Below are 13,618 nucleotides of genomic sequence, written 5' to 3'. Positions count from 1 at the left end.
GCCGAGACTTTCTTTCTCTACGCAGTTGTACATACCCACTGTTAACACTGTGTCAACACAGATGACTGGTTTAGTTGGCAAACGTCTCACAGGTTCACGAAGTGTGTTCATAAGGAGGGGAAAGGAGGTGTGGAAGGGAAGGGGGGAGGTACTTGTATAGAGCTCTTAGAAGGAAATAGTTGGGAGATCAAACCTCCATTCATCCCGAGTGCAGTCCTTTTTTCATATCATCTACATAACACCATCACTTCCTCCAGAGAAAAAAACCTTCCTATCCCTGGGTGGATGAGTAACTGTAGGACACACACTGTTCTGATTGAACTGAATCTGCCTTTAATTTAGAAAGAAAATAATACGTCTAGAATGGTGAGGGTTGCTGTTAGGAGGAGTGAAGGGGGCCAGGGGAGAACAGGGAGTGTATAGGCTCTTGTTCCTTGGAGAGATGGTTATGAATACCAGGAGAGCATGTGAAAACCGGCTCGCTCGCACTAGAGGTAAAGGCACCTGGAATTGTCATCCGGCGAATTCTCAAGCATTTTAAAATGCGACACCAGTGTTTGGTAATGCGGCTGTTTGTGTGAGCATGAATATGGAACATCTGCAGGGAGCTTCATGTGTGTATGCGCACGTGTGTGTGTGTGCTCGCGCATGTGTATGTTTTAGCTGTTGGAAGCAATTTGCTGTGGCTGGCGGTACACACGCCACAGCTCTGGAGGACACACACACACGGATTTGCATGAGCTAATTAGCTCGTCCAAAGTGTTTTTTTTGCATTTGCCAGTTGATTAAAAAACAATGCTAATTTGAATTAATTAAATTAGTAATTCTTAATTCCTTCCAGGGATCCTTTATTGCTCGGTGCAATCTTAAACACGGCCCACATTAAAGTGTGTAGGAGTTAATTGAGAGTGTGTGCACAGATTTCTGTCCCCCTTCCTGGCGTTAAGCTTCTTGTCATTCACCGCGTGTGTGTTGACTTAGATCCAGGCATTAGCTGATTGCCCTGTCAACAGTGATCAGAATGTACAGGCACACAGCCCCAGTGTCCTGTGTTGATAAAGTTCAACTGGGAAAAACAAGATGTTACCCAGCTGAACATGTGCACTTTTCATTGCTCAGAAAACAAGCAAGTAATCGACAAATGTGAAAAAACGCTAACAAGGATGTGATGAGCATTGAATTAGTATGAGAAGAATTTGGTATAAGTAGAGGATCTGACAATCCTGACAATATTTGGACAATACACATACTTTTATATTGGAAAATCACATGTTGGTGTCATTCATAACATGATACATAACATACACACACTCACACCCTTTCTCTCCTTTCCCTATATCTCTCGCTCGCTCTCTCTCTCTCTGTCCCTCTGTCTCTCCTCAGGGCCCATGCAAGAGACAGTCTATGATTTCTGGAGGATGGTGTGGCATGAGAACACTGCAACCATCGTCATGGTGACCAACCTGGTGGAGGTGGGCAGGGTGAGTACCACGAGACCACAGACACACACAAACAAACACACACACAGTCACACATTACACACACTAAAGACAAACTCAGTTCTGGTACATTTTATTGATTCAACCAATAAATAAAGTAAACTAAAAGGTGGACATTTTCCAGGCCTGGCATACAGAAACCAGGGTCCCAACATTTGAGTGTTTTCTGGAAAGCAACGCTAGACAATGTCAATCTACTGGGGTGTAATGTCCCGTGTGGGTACAGACCTTGTTCAAGCCAATCAACCATTGGTTAAAGCCTTGAGAGGCGTGATCAGAGAGTGATCTGACTGGTTAGTCGAATAAGCTCTCTGAAACGGTCAAACCCATAACAATACGCACGCACGCACGCACGCATGCGCACACACACACACAATCATACACACTCTCACGCACACACTCATACACACAACAACAGAGAGGGCATGCCTAACCTGTCAGTGGCTCATTTAAGGAAGGGCCCCAACTCCCGCTGGCACCATATCAAATCAACAAAAGGGAACCGAGTGATGCACGGCCACAAAGCGCTAGCCAAGCGGGTGAATCCTCCCACCACCTGGTGCTATTGTTTTAACCACTCAGCCCTGGCTGTCCCATCTTGCCCCCTGTTGAGTCTCCACTCTCCAGGCCCTTTCAGTGGGCTGCAGGCAGGCCAGGGTCGGCAGGCAGGAAGGCACAGCGGCATTCTTTTCCACCATAATAATAAAAACCACTCACTCCACAGCCATTGTCTGCTAGGCCGCTTCACCACTGATGAACTTTGGGAAATCCCTTCTCCCAGGCTTCTGTCGCTTTTCGCGATCATGCCAAGCAGTTTTGTTTGTTTTCGATCTAGCTTCTCTCCTGTTTCTACATCCCTTCTGGACCGCAGGTGGAGGAAGCACAAGGCACAACTAGACGTGGAGAATAACACTACCCCAGATAATGTGTTAGTGAGTGGCGCAGGCAGCCACCCAAAGCATATCGCTGGCTGATCATCTTCATCGTAGCTGTCAGACACGGTTGGGATTAATAGGATATTTCTGCCAAGACTTCATTTATAGGATGCTCTTCAGGGATAAGCTAGCTGAAGTATCAGGGGGATCTGAGAGGCTGGAGGATCTGGAGCGTCTTGACTTGAGCTCCATACAGTTTATGATCGTGTCACTGTGCTAGAGGCGTCACTACAGTTCGATTCCAGGCTTTACCACAACCGGCTGTGATTGGGAGTCCCATAGGGCGGCGCACAATTGGCCCAGCGTCTTCCGGGATAGGGTTTGGCCGAGGTAGGCCGTCATTGTAAATTATTATTTGTTCTTAATTGACTGGCCTAGTTAAATAAAGGTTCAATACAAATAAAAAATGCTCGACAGATAATCAAATCAAATCACGAAATGGTTTGTCACAATGGTACTTCCATCATACTGATGCAAGAGTACATGCAAGAGTAACTCACTAATGTGTGTGTGAATGGAAGTAGGGTCTCTCTAACATCTCTTTATATTCTTGCTGAAAGGTCCAATTCCAATGCAACTGTTTTTATCTCAATATCAAATCATTTCCAGTTATTTCTGTTACAGTCAGACCGCTGCTACTAATTGACGATTTTCTCATTATGACCAATTGAATACTAAATACTTTGATAAGGTATAGCTGTGTCTTTTTTATACCAAGGAAGCCACCAGGGAAACCCTACCTCTTGGAAACACTCATATTATTATTCTATATTGGTCTCTCCATGATCAACACTGTCACAGAAGACAGATAGGAATATCATTTAAGAAAACAGAGATTCCTATCGCAGTTAAACAATGTTTTCCGGTCCTCTCCAGAGAAGCAACTATAATTGCTTCCAGTGCTGACAGCTAGCGTGACTAAGGCGGAGCTGCGGGAGAATAATGTACTTGGCCATTAAAACACAATTATATCACCAATTAGATCCCCCCCCCCCTCCCTAATTACACTATCACAAAGGAGACAGCAGGGGAGGGGAGAGGAAGGGTGGAGGAAGAGGAGGACGGTAGGGAGGGAAAAGAGGACAGACAGATGGAGAAATGGAGAGGAAGATAAGGATGACCCGGAGGGAAGATAAGGCTGGTGTGAGTGACAGAGAAGAGGACGGAGGGAGGGAGCAGAGAGAGAGCGGGAGAGAGAGGATACCGTCAGAAAATCCAAGACTGAAAAAACTAAAACAGAGACTGTGAAGAAGAGACTCAAACTTTTGTTGAATTTCATTGATTGTTCAATTGCCAAATTAGGGAAGTAATTTCCACTGAAATAGGCCTATATGCTTTTACACCTCTTACTGTGGGGGAGGGGCCAGATAAGTGAAGTGGTATCATCATAGAACCTGCGACTTCTGGTGACCCCAGGGTTCACAACCTCTTAATGAGGAAAGAGCCCAGTGGTGCAGTATGGGTAATTAGAGCTGGGACATTGAGCATCTGCTCTAACAAAGAGGAGGGCCACCTGCCTGTCGCTATATGGGACAGCACCAAGATGTCACTCACTGGCTGCGTCTCAAATGGCACTCTAGGGTGCCAAAGTAGTGCTATATACAGGAAATAGTGTGCCAAAGTAGTGCTATATACAGAAAATAGTGTGCCAAAGTAGTGCGCTATACAGGGAATAGTGTGCCAAAGTAGTGCTATATACAGGAAATAGTGTGCCAAAGTAGTGCTATATACAGGAAATAGTGTGCCAAAGTAGTACTATATACAGGAAATAGTGTGCCAAAGTAGTGCGCTATACAGGGAATAGTGTGCCAAAGTAGTGCTATATACAGGAAATAGTGTGCCAAAGTAGTGCTATATACAGGAAATAGTGTGCCAAAGTAGTGCTATATACAGGAAATAGTGTGCCAAAGTAGTGCACTATACAGGGAATAGGGTGCCATTTCAGACACAACAATTTCACAAGCTGACATGACCTTCTCAGACCTTTCGTCTTGTCCATTGAGAGTCATACGTCACACTGTTGGATGGTTGATGCCCAGTTTAAAGTGATCATAAAGTGTGTGATAGTGGTCAAACTGGACTGTAGTGGTTGTGATGTTAAAGGAGTGGTCTGTCTGTGTGTTCTGTGATTGAGGTGAACCTGTAATGTCAACATTACTCCTCGTGGCAACAATGCTTTTTCATCACAATTCACTGAGAGCAGAATAATATTTACAGAACTTTAATGGGAAAAAACTTTTTGAGTTGACTCACAAATTAACTGTTGTCCAACAACACCTTGCACAATAGACTACCTTCAGTAACATGCACACATTCTCGTCCCAAAGCTCCCAAACTCACCACACAGAAGTAAGAACATTAAGTTCCAAACTAGGCAAAAATGTCTGTCAGGTTTTCACCTTGAACGAACAGAAAAGATATTTCAAGCAACTAAACTGCGGTCAGGTCATCCCATTACACCCTGTGTCCCCTCTGTCCCCTCAGGTGAAGTGCTGTAAGTACTGGCCTGACGACACTGAGATCTACAGGGACATGAAGGTGACCCTCATCGAGACCCAGCTGCTGTCAGAGTACGTCATCAGGACCTTCGCCGTGGAAAAGGTACGGACACTCCAAGTGATCATGATATTGGAAGTTATTAATTGTAGTGTATTGTTTTCCATTGTATGTATTATATATAAAGCAACATGTAAAGTGTTGGTCCCATGTTTCATGAGCTGAAATAAAAGATCCCAGAAATGTTCTATATGCATAAAAAGCTCATTTCTCTAGCATTTTCTGCACAAATTTGTTAGCATCCCTGTTACTGAGCATTTCTCCTTTGCCAAGATAATCCATCCACCTGACAGGTGTGGTATATCAAGAAGATGATTAAACAGCATGATCATTAAACAGGTGCATCTTGTGCTGGGGACAATAAAATACCACTCTGAGTGTTGTCACACAAAACAATGCCACAGATGTCTCAAGTTTTGAGGGAGCGTGCAATTGGCATGCTGACTGCAGGAATGTTCACCAGAGCTGTTGCCAGATAATTTAATGTTAATTTCTCTACCCTAAATATTGTTTTTGAGAATTTGGCAGTATGTCCAAACGGCCTCTCAACCGCAGACCACATGTAACCACGCCAGCCCAGGACCTCCACATTCGACTTCTTCACCTGCGGGATCATCTGAGACCAGCCAACCGTCACTAATGAAACTGTGGGTTTGCACAACCGAAGAATTGCTGCATATACTGTCAGAAACCGTCTCAGGGAAGCTCATCTGCGTGCACCTCGTCCTCACCAGGGTCTTGACTCGACTGCAGTTTGGCGTCGTAACCGACTTCAGTGGTCAATTTCTCACCTTTGATGGCCACTAGCAGACTGGAGAAATGTGCGCTTCCCAGATTTATCCCGGCTTCAGTTGTATTGGGCAGATGCATGGCGTCGTGTGGGCGAGCGATTTGCTGATGTCAATGTTGTGAACAAAGTGCCCCGTGGTGGTGGGTTTATGCTATGGGCAGGCATAAGCAATCGACAACGAACACCATTGCATTTTATCGGTGGCAATTTGAATGCACAGAGGTACCTTGACAAGATCCTGATGTCCATTGTCCTGCCATTCATCAGCCGCCATCACCTCATGTTTCAGCATGATAATGCACGGGCCCCATGTCGCAAGGATCTATACACAATTGGAAGCTGAAAATGTCCCAGTTCTTCCATGACCTGCATACTCACCAGCCATGTCACCCATTGAGCATGTGTGGGATGCTCTGGATCGACGTGTACGACAGCGTGTTCTAGTTCCCGACAATATCCAGAAACTTCGTACAGCCATTAAAGAGGAGTGGGACAACATTCCACAGGCCACAATCAACACTCTGATCAACTCTATGTGAAGGAGATGTTGCTCTGCATGAGGCAAATAAATGGACAGAGCTTCATGTACTCACCACTACTTTACTGAAGGTTCTTAGATACTTCCTTTATAATAGGTCCATCTGTCTTTCAGAATGCATGTCTGTCTGTATCGTAGCCATTTTGTTTCTCATCCTATTGTACTCAGAGCTGTTACCAGGCCTCTCCACTTTTCCACTTCTTCTATCCCCATGGGCTTTTAAGCTGTGAATATTTCCCCTGCCGTGTGTGTGTGTGTGCATGCGTGCGTGCGTGCATGAGTGCTCAAGGCTCAGACGGGTGTCCGCCCTGCCGTCTGTATCCAGCCTGCTTGCTGTGTGTGTGAATCACCACTCTCCTCCAGCTGTTTTTCTCCTCTTCCATCCCCCCAGAGATGGGCTTTGTCATCCCTGCTTTATCTACTTTAGTCCCTCCCCCCAAGATCAAAACACAACTTTGATCATGAAAACAGCTAACTTTAAAGTGCTTATAGGGAGGTACAGGGGGAGAGGGAGAGGAGAGGAGAGGGAGCTGCTGCTCAAAGTTAAAAGCTCTGGGTCTGTTTGGGTGTGCGTGTGTGGGTGCGTGCATATACATGTGCGTGTGTCAGAAGTCCAGGCATCTGTATGACCTCTGATGTTTGTGTCCTTGGTACTTGTGAATCCAAATGAAGTATCCAACTGTGTATATTTCGGTCTTCTCTCTCTAGAGGGGAGCCCATGAGATCCGGGAGATCCGTCAGTTCCACTTCACGGGCTGGCCGGACCACGGGGTGCCCTACCACGCCACCGGCCTGCTTGGCTTCGTACGCAGGGTCAAGTCCAAGACCCCTGCCAACGCCGGGCCCATGGTAGTCCACTGCAGGTCAGACACACTCTCTGTGGCTTCTGGCTGTCTGTATACATCTCTACCTTTCTCTCTTTCCATCTCTCATCTCTCTTTCCATCTCTTTCTCTCGCCTCCCTCTCGCTCTATTTTCTCTCTCTCTCTTTGACTCTCTTCATCCGGTATGACTCAGAAAGAAGTTCCTAATGGATATTAGAAAAGTCATCTCACTCCCAAGATCAGCCACACTAAATAAAGTGGATCTGCTATTGTCAGCCACACCTCCAACTGTTTAGACTGTCATGTACAATCTGTACTGATGTTTCCAATCCAAATAGTCCCAGATAATTTGTCAACCGGTGCTTTTCTATTTAGAGTGTGTGTTGTGCTCTGGTTCTCACGCTGTATGTGCGTGTGTGTGTGCTTGCGTCATCAGTGCGGGGGCGGGCAGGACCGGCTGTTTCATTGTGATTGACATCATGCTGGACATGGCTGAGAGAGAGGGTGTGGTCGACATCTACAACTGTGTGAGAGAGTTACGCTCACGAAGGGTTAATATGGTCCAGACAGAGGTAAGAATGACCCTGTCCCTGCTCGAACCCAAATACAGAGAGAGAGAGAGAGAGAGAGAGAGAGAGAGAGAGAGAGAGAGAGAGAGAGAGAGAGAGAGAGAGAGAGAGAGAGAGAGAGAGAGAGAGAGAGAGAGAGAGAGAGAGAGAGAGAGAGAGAGAGAGAGAGAGAGAGAGAGAGAGAGAGAGAGAGAGAGAGAGAGAGAGAGAGAGAGAGAGAGAGAGAGAGAGAGAGAGAGAGAGAGAGAGAGAGAGAGAGAGAGAGAGAGAGAGAGAGAGAGAGAGAGAGAAACATGCACACAGAGACGTACACACACATACATGCACAAACAGACACACACACACCACTACACGACCCTGCTCCAAGTGTCTCTACTCGCTTCCACTGTACACAATCCCAAACACACCACACACACTCGCGCATACACAGTCTTGTATAACTAACCTTGTGTGGACACACAGTTCAATCTTATTCAAAATCCTATTTTTCCTAAACCTAACCTTAACCCCAAAACCTAACCCAAGCACCTACACCTAGCACCTAACCCCAAAACGAACCCTAACACTAATTCTAACCTTAACCCTAAAACCCACAAGTGTAGTTAAACACGTCCACACTCACACACACATTCCCCAAACAGGCACATTTCATTCTGTCAATACATGATACACATGAAACCATGGACCATACAGGACAGGGTGTGTATTCTCCAACACAATGTGACAGACTTGTAGTGTCTACAATTTCTTGACTCTTCTTTTGTATCTAAAATTCCACTGGCACAACCAATCCCAAACATCTGGCCAAACAGACAATGTGACACAATGATACTTGACAATGAACATGAACTCATTAGCCCTGTGCAAATATTATTCAGCTCAGAGTAAAAATGCAACAGACTAGTGTTTGCTTTTAAAGATAGTTAATAGCTGATGAGTTAGATTGCATAAACATGCTAAAGTTCCAACTCCTAACTCCCTGACCATACTATATTAATGCACAATAAACAAGTGTCTAATGTCGTGCTGTATGCAAGCTTTACTTTGTTTGATTCCCATGACATATACTTTTAATTGATGTGAACTGACAAATTCATAGCTCAAAAACTATTCAAAGTTTACTTGGAACACATGCTGTATCTTATAAATGACATTTTCCCGTTGCACAAAAAAAGCCAGTTCGTGTCTTGTCGTGATATTTCGTAATATTCTGATGACAACCGGGTAGGCTGCAAATCCATTTCACCTCCAACTCCATATCCAAGGACAGGAGTCTGACATCACAGTAGCCTAACCTGAAAACCACTGACCCTCAGCTCCCAAGGATTTTGTCAGAAGTGACAAGTCGAGACGTTTCTGAAATGTCACTTCATAAATGATTTACGTCAAGCCCGGGGCCTTTTTCCTGAGAGAAGGAGAGGAATAGGGGGAGAAGAGAGAGGGAGTGGTAGTATTGGCAGAGGAAAGAGAGAGAGAGGTAGTATTGGCAGAGGAAAGAGAGAGAGAGGTAGTATTGGCAGAGGAAAGAGAGAGAGGGTAGTAGTCTTGACAGAGGAAAGAGAGAGTATTAGTATTGACAGAGGAAAGAGAGAGAGAGGGTAGTAGTATTGACAGAGGAAAGAGAGAGTAGTAGTATTGACAGAGGAAAGAGAGAGAGAGTGGTAGTATTGAGAGGAAAGAGAGAGAGAGTGGTAGTATTGACAGAGGAAAGAGAGAGAGTAGTAGTATTGACAGAGGAAAGAGAGAGTGGTAGTATTGACAGAGGAAAGAGAGAGAGAGTGGTAGTAGTGAGAGGAAAGAGAGAGCGAGTGGTAGTATTGACAGAGGAAAGAGAGAGAGTAGTAGTATTGACAGAGGAAAGAGAGAGTGGTAGTAGTATTGACAGAGGAAAGAGAGAGAGTCGTAGAATTGGCAGAGGAAAGAGAGTGGTAGTATTGACAGAGGAAAGAGAGAGAGTAGTAGTATTGACAGAGGAGAGAGAGAGAGAGAGAGAGAGAGAGTAGTAGTATTATTGACAGAGGAAAGAGTGAGAGAGAGTAGTATTATTGACAGAGGAAAGAGAGAGAGAGACTAGTAGTATTGACAGAGGAGAGAGAAAGTGGTAGTATTGACAGAGGAGAGAGAAAGTGGTAGTATTGACAGAGGAAAGAGAGAGAGTGGTAGTATTGACAGAGGAACGAGAGTGGTAATATTGACAGAGGAAAGAGAGTAGTAGTATTGACAGAGGAAAGAGAGAGAGGTAGTAGTATTGACAGAGGAAAGAGAGAGAGTGGTAGTATTGACAGAGGAAAGAGAGAGTGGTAGAATTGGCAGAGGAAAGAGAGTGGTAGTATTGACAGAGGAAATAGAGAGAGTAGTAGTATTGACAGAGGAGAGAGAGAGAGTAGTATTATTGACAGAGGAAAGAGTGAGAGAGAGTAGTATTATTGACAGAGGAAAGAGAGAGACTAGTAGTATTGACAGAGGAGAGAGAAAGTGGTAGTATTGACAGAGGAGAGAGAAAGTGGTAGTATTGACAGAGGAAAGCGAGAGAGTAGTAGTATTGACAGAGGAAAGAGAGAGAGAGTAGTAGTATTGACAGAGGAGAGAGAGAGTAGTAGTATTGACAGAGGAAAGAGAGAGTGGTAGTATGGACAGAGGAAAGAGGGAGAGAGTGGTAGTATTGAAAGAGAGAGAGTAGTAGTATTGACAGAGGAAAGAGAGAGAGTGGTAGTATTGACAGAGGAAAGAGAGAGAGTGGTGGTATTGACAGAAGAAAGAGAGAGAGTGGTAGTATTGACAGAGGAAAGAGAGAGAGAGAGTGGTAGTATTGACAGAGGAAAGAGAGAGAGAGAGTATTAGTATTGACAGAGGAAAGGTCAATGGGAATGGTCACTGTGGAGGTGACAGGCTGTAATAGCACCCTATTCCCTTATATAGTGAACTACTTACCCGGAGAAAGGAAGTCCATAGGGTACCCGTTGGCTCAGCCACAGTCTTAGCAAACATAGAAGGGTTTAAACAACATGAGAGAATACCCAGCCCCAATGTCTACCATCCAGGATTCTGTATTTCTCAAGACCAATTGGAAAACCGAGGATTGGATTAGGATTTGATTTGATATCTCACCAAAAATGGCTTTTGGAACCATGTCATGACTTGACTTGAGTCAATCATCACTTTGGTTTGGTCATGTTTCTGTGTTACCTCAATGTGTAGGTAAGTATTGTTGCTTTGTTCTCAGTGTGAGCTCTTCCTGGTGTGTGTCTAGGCGTTGCATGGCTTTCTGTCCCTCACGATATCTTATGGCCTGCTCCGTCCTACAGGAGCAGTACGTGTTCATCCACGACGCCATCTTGGAGGCGTGTCTGTGCGGGGACACCACCATCCCAGCCAACCAGCTGCGATCGGTCTACTATGACATGAACCGCCTGGACCCCCAGACTAACTCCAGCCAGATCAAAGAGGAGTTCAGGGTACTGTGTGTGTGTGTGTGTGTGTGTGTGAGCATGCGTTGTTCATCACACATGCATACGTATATTGGTGTACATAAATGCTCTTCACTCCAAGGCACAATTGAAGGTGTCTACCAGGCTCATATCCCTTCCTCCCTCCAGACCCTGAACATGGTGACTCCTACGTTGCGTGTGGAGGACTGCAGCATTGCCCTGCTCCCCAGGAACCACGAGAAGAACCGCTGCATGGACGTCCTCCCGCCAGACCGCTGTCTGCCCTTCCTCATCACCATCGACGGAGAGAGTTCCAACTACATCAACGCCGCTCTCATGGACGTACGTCTCACACACACACACACACACTCATTCTCACACACACTCAGACTTAGGCACGCTCACTCGTAACCTTTTTAAATGACTTGCAGTGTCAGTCCGTGTGCAAGTCATTAGATGTAAATGTACTGCTGGAAAAGTGCTGAGTCAATAGTGGAACTGTTCTTTTTTAATCATTGTGCTGAGATATGATGATGTGGATAGGTCACTGTTCAATCACCCATCTACATAAAGGGCAGATTTGGCGCTTTGAATGAAGAGCAAACTTTATTAGTGGTAGATTAGTGGCATATTGGCTGTCTGTGACAACTTCTTTATTATGGAGAAAGGAGAGAGGGAGGGAGTGGGAGAGACAGACATAGAGGGAGAAACGGGGACGGAGTTGGGGAATAGTGTAGAGGGAGAAGGAAAGGGGAAGAAGGAAACAGAGAGAGAGCTCGCAAGGGACAGCGGGCGACTCAGCAGTCCTGGGGCGTCCTGTGGTTAAATAGCTGGTGTGTAAATAGCCCATCCATCTCTATAATAATCACCCCATGTTACTTAGCCAGCCATTTCCCAGCCAAACCTAAACAGTAGGGGGACAGTGTATCATGTTGATGAATGGCTAGTGCTTTTTCTGTGCTTCCACCAACAATTACATCCTCATCGAAAATGATTTAAAAAACAGATGGCTTTGGATGGATTTGTCCCATCGTCATGGAAATGGACATTCATAATTGCAATGTGTTTTTTGTTGAACGCAGCAGTATGACTCAGTTTGGATTGGCTTTATGGAAATAATGTGTCACCAATTATACTCATGCATATTTGGTATATACAATAAGGATATAGTATGTGGTCTTAGTGTTGATAGTGGAATTCATTCAGAACGGTCATGAATATCTGGAAATAAATACGTTCCCTGTACATGATTCCTCAAAAACCCGCAGACCTCAGATACATACAACCTCACATAGTAACCTGAACTTGATTGTGAGAATTCCCTGCATTATGACTAAAGGCCTGATGACATGTCCTTGATCTTAGTGATGTAAATACTGTCTTTCTGTTCATTTTGGGGTTGCTGACTTTCTCTTCCTCGTCGTTTTCCTCCTCCACAGAGCTACAAGCAGCCATCTGCGTTCATCGTTACCCAGCACCCCTTGCCCAACACGGTCAAAGACTTCTGGAGGCTGGTGCTGGACTACCACTGCACCTCTATAGTGATGCTCAACGACGTAGACCCAGCACAGGTAAGACTAACATACACACACACACACACACGAGAGGCCAATCAAGTCACTCCAAACCATGTGACGCCATGCAATCCTTTATCATACTATCAGACATTCCAGTCTCCGTCATAGACTAGTCATTAGTACATGATCATAGACAGATCGCTACCAGTAGGTTTGAAAGAGGAGGGGAAGGAGTCTGCCTCAAATGGCCTTGGGGCCCTGTCTGTCAAAATGTTCAAAGAATAGCAGGTGGCAGGCAGCATTTCCTAGCAACACCACCCAGTTGGGTGGCTACACTATCCTCTCATTCCCTATTCTGACTGTAGCCCGGCAACAAGTACCACAGCTATAGCTATATATATATATATATATATATATATATATATATACACACACACACACACACATACACACACACACACACACACACACACACACACACAATGACATCAACTAGGCATTCCTATATAGATGTGTATGTATGTTGGAATGCCTAGTTGATGTCATTGTGTTTTCTTTCATCTGCTGTTGAGGAGGCAGCTCAATAGAACAGGATAGTCAGGCGGTGTTTCACTCTCCTGTAGATGTATTTGTGTGTTTGAAGGCATGACCTTGAAAGACAATGAGAGAATTGCAGTTATCAAAAGAGGGTGAATGTGAATGCCAACGCAATCAATAGGCTCTCATTCAATGTCTCATTTGATATATATATGTGTGTGTGTGTGTGTGTGTGTGTGTGTGTGCAGCTGTGTCCCCAGTACTGGCCGGAGAACGGCGTGCACCGCCACGGGCCCATCCAGGTGGAGTTTGTGTCAGCTGACCTGGAGGAGGACATCATCAGCAGGATATTCCGCATCTACAACGCTGCACGGGTACGAGACAGAACACCACACACACACTCCTGTTCTTTCAGCTACTATAGC

At 45.1% G+C, this 13,618-nt stretch overlaps 1 protein-coding gene across 12 annotated transcripts in view; it reads left to right on the top strand.

Annotated features, from left to right (window-relative positions):
* The window catches only part of LOC110490935 (receptor-type tyrosine-protein phosphatase mu), a 296,571-nt gene that overhangs the window by 271,244 nt on the left and 11,709 nt on the right, over nucleotides 1-13,618 (top strand). For all 12 annotated transcript variants that reach the window (XM_090199474.1, XM_036943993.2, XM_090199471.1 and 9 more), the window contains 8 exons: nucleotides 1,384-1,481; nucleotides 4,919-5,035; nucleotides 7,027-7,181; nucleotides 7,579-7,714; nucleotides 11,017-11,166; nucleotides 11,308-11,481; nucleotides 12,579-12,710; nucleotides 13,442-13,567. In XM_090199474.1, coding sequence (XP_090055600.1) covers nucleotides 1,384-1,481; nucleotides 4,919-5,035; nucleotides 7,027-7,181; nucleotides 7,579-7,714; nucleotides 11,017-11,166; nucleotides 11,308-11,481; nucleotides 12,579-12,710; nucleotides 13,442-13,567 — 1,088 coding nt within the window. The remainder of the gene's footprint in view (nucleotides 1-1,383; nucleotides 1,482-4,918; nucleotides 5,036-7,026; nucleotides 7,182-7,578; nucleotides 7,715-11,016; nucleotides 11,167-11,307; nucleotides 11,482-12,578; nucleotides 12,711-13,441; nucleotides 13,568-13,618) is intronic.

Source organism: Oncorhynchus mykiss, chromosome 15 (genome assembly GCF_057628025.1).
Source record: "Oncorhynchus mykiss isolate SJ-2025 chromosome 15, ASM5762802v1, whole genome shotgun sequence".
Lineage (NCBI taxonomy): Eukaryota > Metazoa > Chordata > Actinopteri > Salmoniformes > Salmonidae > Oncorhynchus > Oncorhynchus mykiss.
Note: the sequence above shows the minus strand (reverse complement) of the source record. Positions and strands in the feature narration are given on the sequence as shown.